This window comes from Stegostoma tigrinum, chromosome 1 (assembly GCF_030684315.1).
Source record: "Stegostoma tigrinum isolate sSteTig4 chromosome 1, sSteTig4.hap1, whole genome shotgun sequence".
In the NCBI taxonomy this organism is placed as follows: domain Eukaryota; kingdom Metazoa; phylum Chordata; class Chondrichthyes; order Orectolobiformes; family Stegostomatidae; genus Stegostoma; species Stegostoma tigrinum.
In genome coordinates this window covers 99657431-99680251 of record NC_081354.1, presented here as the reverse complement: position 1 = coordinate 99680251, position 22821 = coordinate 99657431, and the positions used below count along the sequence as shown (strand labels likewise).

General features: G+C 40.6%; 1 protein-coding gene across 3 annotated transcripts in view; it reads right to left on the bottom strand.

The window, feature by feature from the left end:
* Positions 1-22821, bottom strand: part of LOC125461163 (putative methyltransferase NSUN7) — a 115404-nt gene that overhangs the window by 29388 nt on the left and 63195 nt on the right. For all 3 annotated transcript variants that reach the window (XM_048549755.2, XM_048549672.2, XM_048549835.2), the window contains 2 exons: positions 13599-13716; positions 8913-9036 (listed from right to left, as the gene is read on the bottom strand). In XM_048549755.2, the coding sequence (XP_048405712.1) occupies positions 8913-9036; positions 13599-13716 (242 nt within the window). The remainder of the gene's footprint in view (positions 1-8912; positions 9037-13598; positions 13717-22821) is intronic.

The following is a 22821-nucleotide window of genomic DNA, read 5'->3' as shown; positions in this document are numbered from 1 at the left end:
AAAATGGATTCTGATATGATGTAGAAAATTATGCAGAACTTCAAAGTGACGCAGATTGGTGGAATGGATAGATCTCTCCCTATTTCATGCAGAGAGGTATGAAGTGGTTATTTTGGTAAGCAAATGTAAGGTTGATAAATCACCAGGACTCGATAATCTACATCCCACAGGATGAAAGGAAATGCCCCAGGAAATATTGAATACATTAACTGTCATCATCCAACAGTCTAGAGATTTTGGAGAAGTTCCTATACTTTGGAGGGTGTCAAACGTAACCCTACCTTATAAAATGGGAGGGAGGGGAGAAATGGAATGCTTCTGTCCATTTAGCCTAACATGAGTAGTGGAGAAAATGCTAGACTCAATCATAAAATAACAAAAGTTGGAAAACATTAATGAGAATGTAATGAGTAGAATCGAAAAGGGAGAACCAGTCAATGGATTCGGATTTTCAGAAGGCTTTTGATAAGGTCTGACATCTACTGCTAGTGGGAACAGTTAAAGCATGTGAGATAGGGGTAATATATTGGCATGGATTGAGAATTGATTAACAGACAGAAAACAGGAAGTGGAAATAAATGGGTCTATTCTGGAGTGCCTGGCAGTGACTAATGGTGTCTTGCAAGTATCAGTGCTTGTGCGCAACTGTTCACAATATTTATAAACGATCTGGATCAATGAACCAAATGTAACATTTCTAAGTTTGCTAATGACAGACGAGAGTTTGGGCCAGTACGAGACCCTGTGGCCTCAGCAGTGGCTGCATCAGCAAGGTGGGTTCGAAGCAGACTCATGGTGGTGGAGTCAAGTCTGGGTTGATGTGGTACCCAACAGCATCAGTGACAGCTGCACTGGCGAGGTCTAGCAAGGGTGTTAGTGGAGATGTGATGGTGCTGAAGAGCAGTGGCTTTTGTTCTAGCAGAGGGGGGCGCAGTGAAGGGACTCATGCCTGACCAATAGGTCCAAGGCCAATGGCAGAGCACTTAATAAGAAGGAGTGTAAAGTTTTTGCAATCACTTACACTCATTCACAATAAAGAAGCACTTTTTCTTTATTTTCTTTATTCTTCTGCCTAAATATTCTGTTTTGGTTTATTTTTCTGTGTTTTAAGACGATGCCAGAGACTGATGACACCATACAACACTTTTCACTGTATTATGTAAAAAAAACACGCGAAAATAAATAAATCAAATCAGCTCAAGACTAGGCAGGATTGTGGGTTGTGAAGAGGATGTAAGGAGGCTTAAGTGAGCGAGCAAATGCATGGCAGATACAATATAATATGGTGAAACGTGAAGTTATACACTTCAGTGTGAAATACAGAATGGTAGAATATTATTTAATTGTGATATATTTTGCAAGTGTGGATGTACAAAGAGATTTCGGGGTCCATGTACACCAGTCAATTAAAGTGTGCAGGCAGGCAATTGGAAGGCAAATAATACGTTGACTTCATTGGGAGAGGATTTGAGTTCAAAAGGCTTTAGGGAAACAACATCTGGGAGTATCACATGTAGTTTTGATCTCCCTACCTAAGAAAGAATATACTTACCATTGAGATAGTGCAGCAGATGCTCATTAGGCTGATGAAGAGAAATTGATTTGACAGGGCCTGTATTCACAAGAGATTATAAGAATGAGAGGGAACTTGATCAAAACGTAAAAAAAATTGAACAGGGCTGGGCAGATTACATGCAGGCTAGTTTTCCCTGGTTGAGGAGGCTAGAACCAGGGGATAGAGTCTTACAACACAGGGTAGACCATTTATGAATCTCAAACAAGTATCCTGTTTTGTGTTGCAAAGTTGGGTACAGTACTTGTAGATTGGAAGGCAGGACTTTAGAATTTAATGTTTGTAAAATGCTATGGGGAAAGCAGTGTACAGTCCCTTTCAAAGATGATGTTCATTTTCTATGCTTAGAGATTCAAGAAGGATGTTCGTGGGTTTGCAGGTGCACAGAGCACCTGAATTGAACATTTTTATCAAAAAAGAGAAAGCAGCATTTTTACCAAGACACAGGTTTTTGAATTTAGCCAATTAATTTACCCTAGGTCCTTCGATACCAAAGAACAATTAAATTTAAAGCTGATGGTTTTGACAACATAGGACCAATCCAATTGTAAGAAATTGATATGTCATCAAGGATATAAAAGATGAGGACATTTGGAAAATTGTGGGGGAGCCAACTGCCATTTGCCAAGAGAACAGCTCTCAGCTCAATTAGTACAAAGGGCAAGGCTGGTAGGTGTACGGAATGCTAGAAGACTACAGTAATTGAGGGTCTGGTCAAGAAAGAGGAGGAAGGATATGACAGGTATAGACAGCTGGAATTGAGTGAATCCCTCAAAGTAGGTTGGTAGAGTATACTCAAGATGGAAATCAGGAGGGCAAAAATGGGACATGCAACGGCATTAGCAAATAGGGTTAAGGAGAATCCAAAAAGATTCTACAAATACATTAAGGGCAAATCAGCAACTAGGGAGAGAATAGGATCCCTTAAAGATCAACAATATGTGGAACTGCAAGAGATGGCTAAGAAACTAAATGAGTATTTTGCATCAGTATTTACTGTACAGCAGGATATGGAAGCTCGACAATTTGGGGAAATAAACAGTGATATTTTGAAAAGTGTCCATATTACACAGGCAGGGGTGCTGGATGTCTTAAAATGAATAAACATGGATAAATACCCAGGAACTGATCACATATATCTCAGAACTTTGTGGGAAGCTAGGAAAGTGGTTGCTGGCCCCCTTGCAGAGATATTTGTATCAACGATAGCTGTGGGTGAGGTGCCGGAAGTCTGGAGGGTGGCTACTGTGGTGCCATTATTTGAGAAAGGTGGCAAGGAAAAGACCAGGAAACAATAGACTGGTAAGCCTCACATCATTGGTGATTAAGTTGTTGGAGTGGATTCTGAGGAACAGGACTTACATGTATTTGGAAAGAAAGCTCTGATTAGGGACAGTCAACATGGCTTTGTGCATAGCATATCATGCTTCACTAACGTAGCTGAGTGTTTTGAAGAAGTGACAAAGAAGATTAATGAAGGCAGAGTGGTGAACATTGTCTGTGTGGACTTGGGCAAGGTGTTCGACAGGTTCCACATGCTAGACGGGTTAGCAAGGTTAGATCACATAGAATCTATGGACAGCTAGCCACTTGGATACAAAATTGCATTGAAGGTAGGAGATGGAGGGTAATGCTGGAGGATTACTTTTCAGGCTGGAAGTCTGTGACCAGCAGCGTGCCACAAGGATCGAGCTGGATCCGTTACTTTTTCTCATTTATATAAATGATTTGGATATGAATATAGAATGAATGGTTGGTAGGTTTGTAGGTGACACCAAAATTGGTGGTGTAGAGGACAGTGAAGAAGGTTATCTCAGAGTACAACGTGACCTTGATCAGCTGGGTGGATGGGCCGAGCACTGGCAGATGGAGTTTAATTTAGATACATGTCAGGTGTTGCATTTTGAAAAGGCAAACCAGGGCAGGACTTACACATGTAATGACAGGGTCCTGGGGAGAGTTGCCAAAGAAACCTTGGGGCTCATAGTTCATAGTTCCTTGAAGGCGGAGTCACACATAGAGTGGTGCAGAAGGCATTTGGTACACTTGCCTTTATTGGTCAGTGCATTGAGTGACATCCCAAAAGAGTTGGGATGTCATGCTGCAGCCGTAGATGGCTTTAATTAAGCTATTTCTGGAATACCACATGCAATTTTGGATTCCCTGCTAAAGGAAAAATGTTGTGAAACTTGAAAGGATGCAGAAAAGATTTACAAGGAAGTTGCCAGGGTTGGAGGGTTTCAGCTATTGGGATAGGCTGAATAGACTGGGGCTATTTTCCCTGGAGCATCTGAGGCTGAGTGGTGACCTTACAAAGATTTATAAAATCATGAGGGGCATGGATAGGGTGAATAGCCAAGGTATTTTCCCAGGGTAGGGAACTCCAAAACTAGAGGCATAGGTTTAAGATGCAAGGGGAAAGATTTAACAGGGGCCTAAGGGGCAACATTTTTAATGCAGAGGGCGGTGCTAGTTTGGGATGAACTACCAGAGGAAGAAGAGGAGACTGGTACAATTACAACATTTAAAAGGCATCTAGATACATGGGGTACATGAATAGGAAGGGTTTAGATGGACGTGGGCCAAATGCTGGCAAATGGGATTAGATCAATTTGGAATATATAGTCGGCATAGAAGCGTTGGACCAAAGGGTCTGTTTCCATGCTGTACAGATCTCTGACCCTATGAATGAGATGTGGAAACATTTCTTCACCTGACGGGCAAAGAACACTTAGAATTGTCTCCCACAGATGGCTATGGAAGTCAGTGAATATATCCAAGAAAGTGAATGACAAATTTTTAGATATTAAAGGAATAGAGGGATATGGGAAAATGGAAAAAGCAGGAATATAGTTGCAACGAGGCTCTAACAAGATCATGTTGCACAGTGTAGCAGACTCAACAGCCAAACGCCCTAGACTTGCTCCTAGTTTCTATTTGACAACATAAAACAAGGGATAGAATTCCAAAGGAGCAAAGATGATAGAACTGAGTTTATGTGTGCAGTATCAACAGGGACAATGAATGTAAAAGCAAAGAAGATATGATCACCCTGCACAAAGCATACTGGTTTGGCCTCTCGTGCAGCACAGCTGCCAGTTCTAGCCACTTCACTTTAGGAAGAATGTGAAGCATTAGAAAGCATGCAGAAAAGGTTCATGAAGATGATTCCAACAATAAGGTATTTCAGTTACATAGAGAGGGGCTGGAGAAGTTAGGGCTGTTCTCCTTGTGGGAGGTTCAAAGGAGATTTGATGGAGTTATTCAGAATGATGGGAGATTCGGACAGAATGGATAGAGAGAAACTACAAGCATTGGTGAAAAAACCAAGAGGGCACGGTTACACTTTTACACGTAGTGAAGATTTTATCGTGTATGCACTGCCTGAGTATGTTGTGGATGTGGGATCAACCAAAGCTCTCAAAAGGAAATTTGTTAGTTACCTGAGAAGGAAAAATTTGTACGGCTACGAAGAAAAGGCAAGGAAGTGGCACTACATAAATTGCTCTTTCAGAGGACCAGCCAGACATGATGGGTCAACTACAGTCCTCTATGTTGTAACTATTCCTGTAATTCTATGATTATAGTCCATATTTCTGCTTTTCAATACAAAGCCCAAGTTATTTCAATTTAAAATCACAAGATTGAAATATTTTTCTAAATTGTCAATTTTAAAATCCTGTGTTATTTTGCAACAATTTTATGGAACATTGTGAGCAGTTTTGGTCTCTTTATCTGAGGACGAATGTTCTGGCTATGGAGGGAGTGCAATGAAGCTTTACCAGACTGATTCTTGGAATGGCAGGACTGACAGATGAAGAGACACTGGGTCAGTCAGAACCATATTCACCGAAGTTCCGAAGAATAAGGGAAAATCTCAGAAAAACCTACAAAATTCTGACAGAACTGAGAGAGTAAATGCAGGAAGGATGTTTCCGATGACCAGGGAGCCCAGAACCAGGAGTCACAATTTAAAGATACGAGGTAGATCATTTAGATTGGGATAAGGAGAAATTTCTTCACCCATAAAGTAGTAAACCTATGGAACTTTCTGCCACAAAAAGCAGTTGAGACCAAATCATTTAATGTTTTCAGTAAGTAGAGCTAAGGATATGGGGGGGAAGGCAGGAAGAGGGTACTGATGCTCAGTCATGGTTATACTGAATGGCAGTGCAGGCTCAAAGGAATGAATGGCCTTCTCCTGCCTGTAAGTTTCTATGTTTATTATGATACCTGAAGAAGATGGGTCTATTCCACTCAAATGGAAACTTCAGTAGTGATGGGTAATGGCTGAGTGAGGACAGCAATAAATACAGTCAAATGGAGATAAAAAGGCAAGATTAAATGTTCTCTAATTGAATGCATACAGTATCAGAACAAAATAAATGAATTAATAGCACAAATACAGGTTATTGGGTATGATATGATAGTCATTAAGGAATCGTGGTTACAAGAAGACCAAGTCTAAGAACTAAACATTCAAGGGTATATAACTTTTGAAAAGGACAGGAACGAAGGGATAGCATTGTTAGTGTGGGATATAATAAGTATGAGAGCAAGGAATGATCTTGGATTGGAGATGTGGCATGTGAATGGTAGTTAAGAAAGAAAAAGGGAAAGAGATAAAGTAAGGAGTAGTTTAGCTGCACCTTAACAATAGCTAAATGGTGAGACAGGGAATAAATCAGGAGATTATGTAAAAAGGCAATATATTAATCATGGGTGATTTTAATCTTCACGTAGATTGGGACAGTCAGATTGGAAGAGGTAGCCACAGGGAAGAATTCAGAGAGTATACGTAGAATAGTTTCCTAGAACAACGTGCTGTCGATCCAACCAGGGTTCAGGTTATTTTGGATCTGGTGATGTGTAATGAGGTAGCTTAAATAAATGATATCAAAGTAAAAGATCCCTTTGGAAACAATGACCATAACATGTAGAATTTAGCATTCAAATTTGAGATGGAGGAGCGTGGGTCGGGAGCAACTGTACTAAGTTTAAATTAAAGCAATTACAAAGGAAGACATTGCTGGAGTAGACTGGGAAAGGAGTTTAACAGCAAAGATGGTTGAGAAAAAACGGCAGACATTGGGCCGAACGGCAGAGGAGGCTCAAAGGGCCAAATTGCCTACAGCTGCTCCTATTTTCTATGTTTCTACGTTTAAGAAATAGTTTATGGCTAAATGCAAAGATGCACCCCAATCAGGAAAAAGGATTCTAGGAAGGGATAAGTCAACCATGGTTAAGGATAACACCAATTTGGCAGATTAGTGGTATGACAGAAGATTGGTAAAGCTTTAGGAACCAACAAAAGGCATCCAAAGAAAGGGAGAAGATAAAGTTTTGGGGTAAAATTGTAAGTAATATCAAGACGTATAGAAAGAGCTTCTTTAAATCTATAAGAAGGAGAAAAGCCAAAGTGCACATAGATGCCTTGGAGAATGAGGCTGGGAAATAATATTGGGGAATCAGGAAATGGCAAAGGAGCTGAATGAGTAAATTGTATCAGTCTTCACAGCTGAAGATACTAGTGGCATTGCAAAATTACTAACTAATCAAGGGGCACATTGGAGAAGAGGGAATAAATATAATACCTATCATCAGAAAAAAAGTAGTAGGAAAACTAACGGGGTTAAAGACCAATGAGTCCCCTGGAGCTGATGGGCTGCATTTTAGGATACAAGATGTAGCCTCAGAGATAGTGGATGCACTGATAGCAATCTTCTAAGAAGTCCAATATTCTGGAAAAGGTTCAGATGATTGGCAAACTGCTAATGTAATACCTTTATTTAGAAAGGAAAGGAGACAAGGAATGTTCACTATTGGCAAGTTAGCTTCACATCTGGTAGTAGGAAAATATTCAAGACTTTTATGATGGATGTGTTACCACAGCATTTAGAAATACTTAACATTAGCAAGTAGAGTCAGAACGGCTTCACAGAGGGGAAATCATGCATGACAAATTTACTAGAAATTTTTTGAGGAAGTAACAAACAGGATAGAGGAGAAGCAGTGGTTCTAATATGTGCAGATTTTGAAAAAGCGTTCAGGGCAGTACCACATGCTAGGCTACTTCATAAGATAACAGCCCAATTTGAAAGTAGCGTATTAGCATGGACAGAGAATTAACTAACTAGTAGAAAACAGAAAGCCTTCTAGCATTTTCTGGATAGCAGTCTATAAGTAGTGGAGTGCCCCAGAGATCAGTGTTGAAGTCACAATTATTATGGTTAAATATAATAATATAGATATAATGACTTAGATGAGGACAGTGAATGTACAAATCACCAAATCTGCAGCTGACACAAAAACAGGTGGAAAGGCAAGAGGTAAGGGTGACTCAAAAGTCTACAGAGGAATACAGAGTTGCAAAACAATGGATTGTAATGTTGAGGAATGAGAGGACATGCATATGGCAAAAAGAATGCAGGAACTGAATATTATTTAAATGTAGTAAGACATACAAATCCACTGACAGAGGGGATTTGGAAGTCCTCATGCATGAATCACAAAAAAAGCTTGCATCCAAGTTCAGCAGGTAAATTGGGAGGCAAACATAATATAGATTTTTATTTCAAAGGGAATGCATTTAAAAGTTGGGAGGTTTTGGTACAGCTATACAAGGCACGAGTCAGACCATAGCTGGAATACTGTGAACAGTTTTGGGCCATTATCTCAAGAAAGACATAGTGGCATTGGAAGCAATCTAAACAAGGTTCACTAGGTTGAGCCTGGGTAAGGACAGACTGTCTTATGAAGAGATGTTGATAGGTTTGGCTTGTACACATGGAAATTTAGAAGAATGCAAGGCAACCTTTTTGAAACAAACAGGATTTTTAAGAGGACTTGATAGGGCATATGTGGAAAGGTTGTTTCCCCTTGAGGGATCATCTAAAACCAGAAGGCATAATCTCAGATTAAGGAGCCACCCATTTAAGACAGAGATGAGGAAGTATTTCCTCTTTCAGGGGTAGTGAATCTGTGGAATTCCATACTGCTGAGGGCTATCGAGTCTGGGTTATTAAGCATATTTAAGATCAAGATAGATAGATAGATTTTTAATAATTTAGGGAATCAAAAGTTATGGGGAAGAGGCAGAAAATGGAGTTCAGGATTTTCAGATCAGCCATGATTGCACTGAATGGCTGAACAGAGTCCACGAGTTGATGGCCTACCTGCTCCTATATCTTAAACAGAATATCCTTTATCAGTCTTAAATCCAAATACTCCAATAATTCACGTTGTTATTCATAATTCATTACGTGACTCTATTGATTCACAACTGTAGTTCAGACGCACAAGCAAAAATCAGTAAAAGAAATCCAAGTTTGTAACTCACCTCTCGAGTCAATACAGCAATAAAACATCCATTGACTTGTTCTGATGGTTCAATCTTGAAGAATTTATCAGATGCGCAGGTTATTTCTGATGGACAACATAAGGGAATAACAGGAGCACTTAGCCTGTGGAAAGCGAAGATAAGACGTTTAAACTTTGTTCTAAGTTGTAACATTTTGGCATATGGTGACATTCATAAAATACATGCACGTTAAATCATTGATTGGAAAGAAAGGAAAAGGCAGGAAAATTCACTGAATAGATATATATGTAATATCAATCAAATAGATCCACAATCCTGTGAAATGCTACCAAACATAAACCAACCATGTTAGCTCCATATGCAGCTTCAGTAAACACTGACAATTTAAAATCTATAGATTTTAAGAAGATTTCCAGCAGGCAGATTCAATACATTTATATGACTTAAATTATTGTAGCCAGTGCATTCGCTTTACATGCCACCCATGAAAACGTGATTTAGGAAATGTGACGATCTGGGAAAGATTCTTCAACATTTTTTTGTAAGTTTTGCAAACTATTATTCTCCTCACTCCGAATACCCATTTATCCTGCAGTGGAAGTGACAGATAGCAAGTTATTAACGGGTATTGCAGCATCCTAGCTGAGGCAATCCTCTGCTTAGTGGGTTTTCCATTGATGGGTTTAGTAGTCATGGATGAAGGGCACAATGCTGACCTTCTCAGAGTCCTCCACCAATTGCTTATTTCCTTACAGAACTGCAAATCACAGTGGACCATCACAGATTGAAGTCTACTTTCCTGAAGAGTAGTACTTGAGGTACATAATGAAGTTTAAGGATCAGATACCAGCTGAATTTAATTGAAAACAAGTCCTTACAGTTCACACAGAATACAGTGGTCGAGTTCCTACCTCTGGGCCAAAAAGCCTAGTATCAAGTCATACCTGCCTCAGTGGTGCATCATAACGTCTGAACAGATTGATTCACATATCATAAATACAGTTCAACCAGGAAGAGGCCCTTGTAGTACAGTGGTGGTGTTCCTACTCTGAGCCAGGAGATACTGTTCAAATCTGACCTACTCCAAAGGTACGTAATAACATCTTTAAACGGATCAATCAAAATATATCTATAGTTCATCCAGAAAGGGGGTCTTGTAGCACACTGACAGAGCCCTTATCCCTAATACAGAAGACTGAGGTTCAAGTCCCACCAACACCAGAGGTATGCAATAACATTTCTGAATGGGTTGGTTATAAAATGTCTACAGCTAATGCAGATATAGATGGCTGGTCAGATGGGCTGATTGGGATAAATGGGATTCAATCTGGACATGTGTGAGGTGATGCACTCCAGCAGGACAAACAAGGCAGGAGAATACATGATGAACGGAAGGAAGCTGGGAAGCACAGAGGATCCACGGGTCCAAGGGGTTCATGTAAATCAGATCCTTAAGATATCAGGGGAAGTACAGAAAGTGGTTAAGGCGGCGTATGGTATTCTTGCCATTATCAGCCAAGGCAGACAGTTTAAGAAGGAGGGAGGTTATGCTCTCAATGTATTAAATGTTGTTTAGTCCCTAGCTAAAGTACTGTGTGAATCCACATTATAGGAGGGATGTGATAGCAGTGAAGATGATGTACCAGATTTCCACCATCCTCTAGGTGAAAGTTTTTCCTTGTACCTGCTCTAAACCTTCTACCCCTTACCTTCAAATTTATGTCCCCCAGCCATTGATCCCTCTATGGGGAAAAGTTTCTACCTCCCTAACCTATCTATGCCCCCCATAACTGTATTCATTTCAATCATGTCCCCTCTCAGTCTCCTCTGCTCTGTGGAGAACAACCTGAGTCTGCCTAATCTCTCTTCATAACTGAAACTCTCCAGCCCAGGCAACATCTTGGTAATTCACCTCTGCATCTTCCCCAGTGCTATCACATGCCTCGAATCTAGAACTGCACACATTACTCTAGCTCTGGCTTAACCAATACTTGATAAAGTTCTAGCGTAACTTCCTTGCTGTTAAACACTACGCCTCAGCAAATAAAGGGGCCCATGTACCTTAAGCACTTTATCAACCCGTTCTGCTACCTGCATACCATGTACATCAATGTCCCTCTCATTTTCAGAGCTTCCCAGGATCCTAATATTTATGTATTCCTTTGCCTTGTTTATCCCGTTCAAGTGCATCAACTCACCTATCTGGATTAAATTCTATTTGCCACTGATCAGCCCATCTGACCAGCTTACCTACATTCTTCTGTGATCTAAGGCTGTCCTGCTCACTGTTTAACATCCCTCAAATATCCATATTGTGTATGTTTCAATAAAGTTGCCAGCCATTCTTCCAAACTCCAAGTAAGGACCAATCTACTTGACCTCTCCTCATGAGACAATCCCTCCACAAATGGTATCAGTCTAGTGAACCTTCCCTGGACTGCCTCCAAGGCCAACATATCTTTGTTTAGAAAAGAGGGCCAAACTGTTCTCATTCCTGCTAATATTACATTCCCTTTGAAATGAAGCCCAACATTTCATTTGCCTTCCTTATTACCTAGTAAACCTGAATGCTAGCTTTCTGTGAATCATGCATGGGGTCTCCCAAATCCCTCTGCTCATAAATTTCTGCTGTGATTCTCCATGATTAAGAAAGCGAATGTAATGCTGTCACTTATCTCAAGAGGGTTGGAATATAAAAGCAGCGATGTGCTTCTGAGAATTTATAAAGCTCTAGTTAGGCCCCATTTAGAATACTGTGTCCAATTTTGGGCCTCACACCTCAGGAAGGACATACTGGCACTGGAGTGTGTCCAGTGGAGAGTCACACGGAGATTCACACGGATGATCCCTGGAATGGTAGGCCTAACATACGATGAACGGCTGAGGATCCTGGGATTGTATTCATTAGAGTTTGGAAGGTTGAGGGGAGATCTAATAGAAACATATAAGATAATGCATGGCTTAGAAAGGGTGGATGCTGGGAGGTTGTTTCCATTAGGCAGAGAGCCTAGGACCAGTGGTTACAGCCTTAGAATTAGAGGGAGTCAATTTAGAATGGAAATGAGGAGACATTTCTTCAGCCAGAGAGTGGCGGGCCAGTGGAATTCATTGCCACGGAGCGCAGTGGAGGCAGGGATGTTAAATGTCTTCAAGGCACAGATTGATAACTTCTTGATCTCGCAAGGAATTAAGGGCTACGGGGAGAGTGCGGGTAAGTGGAATCGAAATGCCCATCAGCCACGATTAAATGGCGGAGTGGGCTCGATGGACCAAATGGCCTTACTTCCACTCCTATGTCTTATGGCCTATTTAAACAGTATTTAGCTCCCTACTCTTCCTGCCAAAATGTATAAACCCAAATTATATTCCATCTGCTATGTTTTTACTACCACCCCATAGTAGATTGCCAGTAATGTCCATGAGAGATAATGGTCCATCTGTTTAACTGACAATTCTAGCAGTCCAGGCAGCAGTCACTGCAGCTGGGACCAAAAAGAAACCCTAGGACACAGCCCATGGCAATTGAATCCAAGAAATAACTGCTTTTATAACTGCAGGCACTCAAGTTTGGAGGCATGTGCTTTGGAGGCTGAGTAGGGAGACAAAATGCAGGATAACATCCTGGAAGGATGCCCTCTCAATAGCCAGTATATTATGCCAATGGAGGCTGACAGAGGGCCTTAAGTGTGTTATAATTAGTCACCTGAAGGCTTCAATGGCCTAACAGCAAATTAACTAGTTGACATCTTCCTGACTCACCTTAACAATGGGAAATAAATTGTGGTGGCAGGAAGGTGGTCAGTTCTCCACTCAACATATCTTAGCATATTTTTATGGCCCCTGACTGAAAACATGCCTGGTTGGAGGCGTAAAATCCAACAGTACATTTGACAAGATATTTACGAAGAAACTGTGTATAATGAGCCCAAATAGATCACAGAATCCTTCCAGTGTGAAGGAAGCCATTTGGCACATCCAGTCCAGACCGCCCCTCCAAAGAACACACCACCCTCTATCCCCTGAACCCTGTATTTCCTCTGGCTAATCCACCTAACCTACACATCTTTGGACTGTGGGAGGAAACCGGAGCACCTGGAGGAATCCCACGCAGACATGGTGAGAATGAACAAACTCCACACAGTCATCCAAGGGTGGAATCGAACTCTAATCGCTAGCACTGTGAGGCAACGGTGCTAACCACAGAGCCACCATGCTACCCTCAAATAAACATCAATTATAGAAGTTGACTACTAAAAGAGACTTGTACAATGCATATTATACATTCAGTTCATTCAATGGTTTTTTTGTATAATATTTTTGCTTTAATGAACAAATATTAAGTAGGAAATTTTAAATACCATATATTCTTAAGATCTTAAAACACATAAATCAACACAGAGATAGTAGGAACTGCCGATGCTGGAGAATCTGAGATAACAAGGTGCAAAGCTGGATGAACACAGCGGGCCAGGCAGCATCAGAGGTGCAGGAAAGTTGACATTTCGGGTCTGGACCCTTCTTCAGAAGAACAAGGGTCCTGACCTGAAACGTCAGCTTTCCTGATCTTCTGATGTTGCCTGGCCGGTTGTGTTCATCCAGCTTTACATCTTGTTAAATCAATACAGATTTGCTGTTCTAACATAATCTTGGATTGGCTGCAACTTTAGTTGTACAAATGTGAGTGATATTTTGTATACAATATACCTGTAAGGTTGCACTCTGGGCCCTTCTATTTTTTTTCCCAATACTGGTTTCACTATTTCCTCATTTTCTTCAGCATAAACCGAGCATGTAGAATACACAATGGCCTGGACCTTTGGAACTATCAGAAGATAAATAAACTTAGTTTCATAAAAAGTTTATTGCAAAATGAAATAGAGAAAATAATTATCAATTTAAATACAATACAATTCAATACAGCAGAGGAACATGCCCTTTGATCCATAAGCCTACATATTGTCCATGCATGGTTTCAATCCCTCTGTTCGTACCCGCGCCCCCCCCCCCACCCCATTAAGGTGTCTATCAAGATACACCTCAAATGCTGCTAACATGTCTGCATCCACCACCTCCACTGGCAATGCATTTCAGGCACACACCACCCTCTGGGTGAAAAATTCTTCCCTGCACCTCTCCCCTAAACTGTCCCCTTCTCACTTTGAAACTGTGCCCTCTTATAATTGACCTGTCCACCCTGGGAAAAAGCCTGTGACTATCCACCATTTTTATGCATCTCATAATTTTGCCCTCTCTCTCAGGTTGCCCTCTGCTTTCGTCTTTTCAGTGAAAACAATCCAAGTTTATGCAATCTTTCCTCATAACTAAAACCCTCCATACCAGGTAACAGCTTGGTAAACCTTGTCTGCACCCTTTCCAAAACATCCATGTCCTTCTCACAGTGTAATGGCCCAAACTGCATGCAACATTTCAAATGTGGCCTGGCTAAAGTTTTGTACAGCTGTAACATAACTCGCCAACTTTTATATTCGATGCACCGGTCTATGAGGACAATCATACTGTATGCTTTCTTGACCACCTGTATTGCCACTTTCAGGGACCTGTGGACCTGAACACTGAGATCCCTCTGTATGTCAATGCTCTTAAGGGTTCTGCCATTTATTAAATAATTCACATGCAAATTTGATCTTCTAATTTGTATGGATTAAACTCCGTCTGCCATTTCTCTGTCCAAGTCTGCAATCTACCTATCTCCAGCTGTATCCCTTGACAATCTTCTTCATTATCTGCAACTCTGCCAATTTTGGCGTCATCCACAGACTTACTAATCAGCCAACCTACATTTTCTTCCAGATTATTTACATATATCATAATATATATATTACAAACAAAGGTCCCAGCACTGATCCCTGTGGAACCACCAGCTACTAATCTCTAAGCACCCTTCCACCCCAACTCCACCTTCTATGGCCAAGCCAGTTTTGTAACCATCTAGCCAGCTTACCACAGATCCGATGAGATTCTACCTTCTGTACCAGCCTGCCATGAGGTACCTTGTCAAATGCCCTCCTACAGTCCAATGTAGACAACATCCATTGCCCTTCCCTCAATCATTCTTGTCACCTCCTCAAAAAACACTTCCAAATTAGTAAGACATGACCTTCCTCAAACAAACCCATGCTGCCTAGCACTAACAAGTTCATTCACTTCCCAATGTGAATAAACCCTGTGTCTCATTATCTTCTCCAACAGCCTTCCCACGACGGACTTCAGGTTCAACGGCCTATAGTCACCTGGATTATCTCTGTTTCCCATCTTAAACAAAGGAACAACATTGGCCATTCTCCAGAACCTTGCCCGAGGTCCAAGAAGATGCAAAGATATCTGTTAAGGCCCCAGCTACTGCCTCCTTTGCCGCCCAAAGTATCCTGGGACTTGTCTACCTTGACGTGTTTTGATACTTTGTCCTTCATGATGTTGACCTGCCCAAGAGTATTTACATACCTTTTCCGAACCTCAATATCTCTCCTTTGATGAGCAGCCATGTAAAGTACTCATTAAGGATCTCGCCCATTTCCTGTCGCGCCACATATAGTCACCCTCCTTTATCCTTAAGCGGGCCTACTCTTTCCATAGCTATCCTCTTGCTCCGAATAAGTGTATGAATTGCCTGGGGATTCTCCTTAACCCTGCTGGCCAAGGACATTTCATAGCTCCTTTTAGCCCTCCTAACTCCCTGTTTGAGCTCCTTCTTGCTTTCTCTATATTCTTCAAGGACTTTATTTTCAGTTGTCTCCACCTTATCTGTGCTTCCCTTTTTTTTTTTTGAGTAAGCTGATAATTTGCCCTGTCATCCAAGGTTTCCAAAATCCTGCCATTCCTGTCCTTCATTTTTACAGGAACATGCCTGTCCTGCACCCTCATAAACTGGTCTTTAAAAGACTTCCACATGTCAGATGTAGATTTACCCTCAAAACAGCCATTCCTAATCCACACTCTCCAATTCTTACCTCATTCGGTTATAATTGGCCTTCCCTCAATATAACACCTCCATCCGAGGTCCACCCTTGCCTTATTCATAATATCCAAAAACTTACAGAATTATGGTCATTATTCCCAAAATGCTTCCCCACTGAAACTTTGATCACTTGTCCAAGCTCATTTCCCAATACCAGGTCCAGTGTGGCCCTGTCTATCATTGGACTATCCACATGCCGTTTCAAAAAACCCTCCTAGATACATCTAACGAATCGATGCCATCCACACCTCCAGCACTAAGGGAGTCCCAGTCAATATAGGAGGAGAAGTTAAAATCACCCAACACAACTCTTCATTTTGACATTCTTCCAGAATCTGACTACATACCTTGCTGCAAGATCCCTCCAGGGTGTCCTCCCACAACACAGCTGATATGGTCCCTAACCAGTAAAGCAACTCCCCACCTCTTTTCCTTCCTTCTCTGCCTTATCTAAAGCATCGATACCCCGGAACATTAAACTGTCAATCCTGTCCCTTTTTCAATCATGTCTTGGTGAAAGCAACAATATCATAATTGCGTGCATTAATCCAGGCTCAAAGTTCATCCCTCTTACCTGTTAAACTTTTTACATTGAAGCAACTACAGTCCAAGCTTCAAGTTCCACCGAGCTCAGTAACCTCCCCCTGACTGTTCTTCCTCTTATTTGCCTTAAACTCAAGCTTTTCCCCAATCTCTACACTTGCTGACCTGCTACTCCAGTTCCCACACCCCACCATACTGTTTAAAATGTTCTTACATATATTTTAATTCATATTTCATACGGAGCAAGATTTAACTTTATCCTAAGTCCACAGTCAGCCACAGATTTGTTTCTCATCATTTATGTCTGACTCATGACAAACAATATCCAAGACAAGAAAGGTTTCACATCAAGGTGACAATAAATGCAATAAAAATTGGATAAGTCAGTAAATCCTAAAGGAATGCTTCATTTTCTTTCTTAAATACATTTGATAATCTATCTCATAACAGGAAAATAGCAACAGGAACTTGCTATATAGCTGCAGTTATCCAAACAAGTGGACAGTATTCCACCACACTTTTGACATAGAAAAATAGGAACAGGATTAGATCATTCAGCCCTTTGTGCCTTATCCACCATTCAATATGATTTGCTCCAATTTTCTGAGCCTACAATATGAATAGATCTGAACATAACAGAATAGCTCCATCCCTGGCCCTGTAGCAAACAGGTGATCAATAAGCAGCTGAAAGCAGAAGAAATCTTGACTCAATTATTAACTCTTCATTTACCAAATTTTCCAGTAGAAGTTGTTGACCCTTTGAGTTGTAGATGGCCATCTTAACTATAATCATCTGAAGTGTTCGTTGGGATGCCAGTGAGGATGAGGATGAGGATGAGGATGAGGATGAGGATGAGGATGAGGATGAGGATGATTATTATTATTATTTGCCCTTGTATCATATTTTAGGAAGAGAGAATTGAGCACAGTCAGCCTCAATCTCTAGTCCTGATCTATCTCAGCCTAGCGGATGAGTGAAGCTCCAACAATGCTTAAGAAGCTTGACACCAATCAAGACAAAGCAGTCCACCTGTCTGGAACCCTATCCACAACCTTCAACATCACTCCCTTCACTACCAATGCACAGTAGTAGAACTTCCTTCAGTTCTGAAGAAGAAACATACTAAACTCAAAAGGTTAACTGTGTTTATCTCTGCACAGACCTGCTGAGTTTCTCCAGCTTTCTGTACAAGTTCTTGATGCTATATTCCTAAGTCAGGAGTCTAAACGGTAAGGTATAAATCTGGGTACAGTGGTTCACTCGAATATCTTTGGTGTCTTAGCAAACATGATGCATTTCACAGTACAAAGTCATTCCACCTTCAAGCCCACTCGACTTTAGTCTGCTAGAATCAGATTTTGCATGCCAGGGTAGGCAAATCCCTGAACTGCTGAGGATGAGAAACCCAACAACCATCTTCACCTGGGTTCACCTGTAAAAAGAGGTTTATTAGGGTATGGTCTATGTTGCATACTAACAGCTACTTGGAGACACACATGAGCGTTGGGTGAAGGCAAGGACCAGTGAAAGCAATATAAGAGAGGTGGGTTTGCGACACTTTTTGAAGTGATCTATCCTAATTATAGTGGAGACAGAATGATTCCCATGATAAATAAAATAATTCTCCTCCTGATGTTAAATTGAGCTTCACCAGGTCCTCTAGCATGTTTCACTTTATCGATTTTTATCTTGGTGCAAGACATGCTACTGACATCATACTTTCTTTACAACCTTCCCCTCTCCACTGCAGTTTTTGATTTTTTTTTAAAATCATTCATTGGATGAGAGCATCGCTGGCCAGGCAGCATTTATTGCCCAGATGGCAGTTAAAAATCAACCACATTGCTGTGGGTCTGGAATCACATGTAGGCCAGAAAAGGCAAGGATTGCAGTTTCCTTCCCTAAAAGTACATTAGTGAATCAGACGGATGACAATGGATTCACAGTCATCATTTGATCCTTAATTCCAGCTATTTTACTGAATTCAAATTCCACCATCTGCCACGGCAGGATTCGAACCTGGGTCCCCAGAATATTATTTGGGTCCCTTGTTAACAGTCCAGCAATAATACCACTAAGCCATTGCCTCCCCTTCACTGGGGTTGTTTTCCTCAGAGCAGAGGAGATTTACAGGTGACATGATTCAAAACAGCAACATGAGGGATATTGATAGCGTAGACTAAAAGAAACATTTCACCTTGATGTTCACTGTTAGAAATGTTTTGACTAATAATGCGATTGCACATCAAAAGGAATTTGTGTTAGGAACTTCTAAATATTTCATAAGACATTTCCATACAAGACAAATCAAAGCTAAATCTCCCTTTAATTCTAAAACATTTAAAAATGAATGTTAAGTGCAGGTTTGTCAATAACCCACCTCACCAAACTTAAACATGCTCACTATTAAAAATGGATTGTTGCTTAGGTAACAGTCTTGTTCAAACAGTTAAAAAAGAAATTCTTGAATGTTCCGTTAAAACAACACAGTAAATTTTAAAAACTTTCTGTAAACTTCTGAAAGTAATGTTATGCATAATAATAGGTGTAAATTCATTGAAAAATGGCAACACCCTTAATTTGAAAACTAAAGAAACATGCAACTTGATTTTTTAAAAATGCAATATTCTTGCATGATTTACAGTAATATAACACATCTTGATCATTTTACACCAATATTTCATACTAATGGAATATAAATTCTTATTTCACGGTATCACATTCTAATGATTTTTTAATAATTTCTAAATCTATCACGCCCTGATAGCTGCAAAAATATTCTACAAATTATCATCATCTGTGGAGACCCAAACAGGGTTTCAAGGTTTGACAACATTAACAAAAACCAACCTAGCTTCAATGCTTTCCTGTACATAAATCAATCACTTTGAGTGCCACACTAGCAAAATATTACATTCGAGGAGAAGGAGGTTGGACATTTTTTAATGTATTGAGTAATTCTAAGCTGACTTTTTTAAAGAAGAAAAACATTAGGCTTTGAGGTTCTGGGATAATGGGAACTGCAGATGCTGGAGAATCAAAGTGTGAAGCTGGATGAACACAGCAGGCCAAGCAGCATCTCAGGAACACAAAAGCTGACGTTTCGGGCCTAGACCCTTCAGAGAGGGGGATGGGGTGAGGGTTCTGGAATAAATAGGGAGAGAGGGGGAGGCGGACTGAAGATGGAGAGAAAAGAAGATAGGTGGAGTGGAGAGTATAGGTGAGGAGGTAGGGAGGGGATAGGTCAGTCCAGGGAAGACAGACAGGTCAAGGAGGTGGGATGAGGTTAGTAGGTAGGAAATGGAGGTGCGGCTTGGGGTGGGAGGAAGGGATGGGTGAGAGGAAGAACAGGTTAGGGAGGCAGAGACAGGCTGGGCTGGTTGTATGATGCAGTGGGGGGAGGGGAAGAACTGGGCTGGTTTTGGGATGCGGTGGGGGAAGGGGAGATTTTGAAGCTGGTGAAGTCCACATTGATACCATTGGGCTGCAGGGTTCCCAAGCGGAATATGAGTTGCTGTTCCTGCAACCTTCGGGTGGCATCATTGTGGCACTGCAGGAGGCTTTGAGGTTCTGCCAATTTGCTAAAGATCAAATCATCTTTTCTTGTGACATCCTGCTAATAGATACTTAGAAAAACTAATGTGCTGTGAGCTGACTTTTTTTACATATCTTTTTCAGGACATTAGTATCTCTTTGTCATAGAGCATGAACATTTGTCATGAACATTTTATTTCAATATTCAATTCTAAAACCTGGATTGTTCCTAGATCAAGTATTGATAAAGTGACCCCCAGGTTCACCTGTAAAGATTTTATCTGTTTATCAATGTATACAATGCATGCAAATTCTAACACTAACATTTGTCTAAACTAAAACAATTATGAAGTCTTTCCGGACATACCAGTTGCAAGAAAGGCTTTTCTTACAATTTCAATAGTTTTTCAAGACTTGTCTTCACCAGAACCTGCTTAACCTCATATTGAGTCTGCTTCTTGAATGCAGGAGAACACAGAACTATTGCTTCTGAATGCGTGATGGTTTGTGTCTGTTAAACCCAGCCAATTTGAATGTTTTAGCACTTCTTGCAAAATGGTGCTATTGGCCAAGCAGTGTAACTTTATTAATTACACAATGGGCATGTCTCAGGCATCAATGAAAGATCTAGGACTCAAACAGCAATGAGTCTAGAAAATGATCATTTAACACAATAAATATCCTGAACTCACCACCATGGATAAAACAGTGAAATGCAAACCAACAGCAAAACTCAGTCCATTGTTTCATAATTGTTTTCATACTCCGGCATGTTTTATCTTTTCATCCTTGAAGTCTGCTCCATTATTGGTACCTTTAACCAGACTGTAAAATCTTTGGCACGTTTTGAAAAAATAATTTCTGTTTGGTCCCTAATCTATACAAACAGCAGCAACTGCTTTCCATCATGAGCTGACACAAGATAAAATGAAACAGCTTTTACACACCAGGTCCAAACAAAGAATTTGATTCCAAGCATCCTGATTAACGATCCAAAGTCTGCAGTCTGTCATTATTATTGGCTTTTTACGTCTTATCAGAAATTCCAGCTACAGAACATGAACACATTTAAAATGATATCCAATAAAAATGTCACAGGGCTTTAAAGTCATTAAAGGCAAACAGCTTAAAAACTATATCGGTCATTTTGTGTGTGGTAAATAAATACATCAGCGATTTGGATAAATGAAACTTGAGGTTTGTGCAAAAATTCCAATGTTTCTAAACAGGGTAGAAAGAAAAATATTTCAATTCTAACTTGTGAGAGAAGAAACAAATGGATTATACACAAAATGATTCACTCTATTCTACTGTTGAAACTAACATTTCAAGCATTACTTTCCGGAATTAATTTGTAGAGAAGTAGATTTTTTTTATTACTGCTAACTTGGTTTGGATACAATTATTTTATGAATTTTAAAATACTTTCTTTTGGGACTCCTTTGGAACAAATGGACAATATTACAATCTACAGTTAGGTTAATCATTACAGTGGTGACCTAGCAATGAAAAATCGTTAGTTCAAATTCTGAAGTCATGAAAATGAGTTTAATATAATTAGTAATATGTGGGTTAGTTTCATGCTAGATTATGGCAAAACGTAACTGGTTCACGAATGCTCATCAAATAAAGGAATCATGAGCAGAATTTTAACAGCCAATGGCGTGGGCTGGATAAGTGATGTTGGGTTGGAAACAGGGTGGATTTTCAGGCAAATGGGGAGCTGTACAGCACAGGAATGGGCCGTTCCACGCAAGATGTTATGCTGAACATAACACCAAAATAGACTTCTGCCTGCCCTGGGTCCATATCCCTCTACCACTTGCATATTTATGTGCTTATCTAGAAGTCCTTCAAACAGCCCCACTGAATCAGGCGCCACCACTACCCCGGCAGCGTGCTCCAGATTCCTACCACTCTGTATAAAAAGCTTGCCCCTCACATCTCCTCTGAACTTTCCACCTCCCACATTAAATGCATGTCCCCTAGTACTAGAAAAAGATTATGACCGCCAACTCATAATTTTACAGACTTCTAACAAGTCTCTCCTCAACCTCTGCCACTTCAGAGAAAACAACCTGCATTTTTCTAGCCTCTCCTTACAGCTCATACCCGCTAATCCAGGCAGCATCCTGGTAAACCTCTTCTGTACTCTCTCTAAAGTCTCCACATCTTTCCTGAATTGTTGCTTGAAGAATCTTGAAAGTTGTCTCAGCTGAGAGGATTGACAGTAAACTTGCTACTAAAGGCCTAATTTAACATCTCAACTCTGGAAGGCAATGTTAGAATTGTTTCTAATTCTCAATTCCACCTTGCAAGAAGAGGAGGAAACAGTTACAGCCTCCCCCAGCCCACGATCCTTCTGAAAGTTGATGTAGTGGAAGCCCTTTCAGCTGATAAACGTTATTGGTTGGCTACCTGCTGCCTTTGATGATTACCAGGTTGCAATCACTGATGCCTTGCACCAACACACCAGTTTACACTTTTACCCCGATACATGCAAGATCCCATCCATCCAGATTTAAAGGTACTGTCAAACTCTTAGACACTTCGAATCACATTCTCCTGCAGAACATGTTCTTAAGGTAGCTCCAACTTCCAGTAATAAATCCTGTACAGAGTGTATAATTTCTGTTGCCTAGCTGCATTCAATTTTCTTTGCTGTGCTAATCATGCTCAGACTGTGTCCCACCTGCCAAGGATATCCCTTCTTATTAGGAGACTCAATATCAGAGAACCGTGCTCCCATTATAACATTTGCCTTCCTTGTACTCAGGCACTCTTTAGATTGTTTTTAAGCCTTACCTATCCCTCTTGTGCCTCACGATGCCAAGTCAATCACTACGCCCTGCACTGCTCCAGTGAACACTC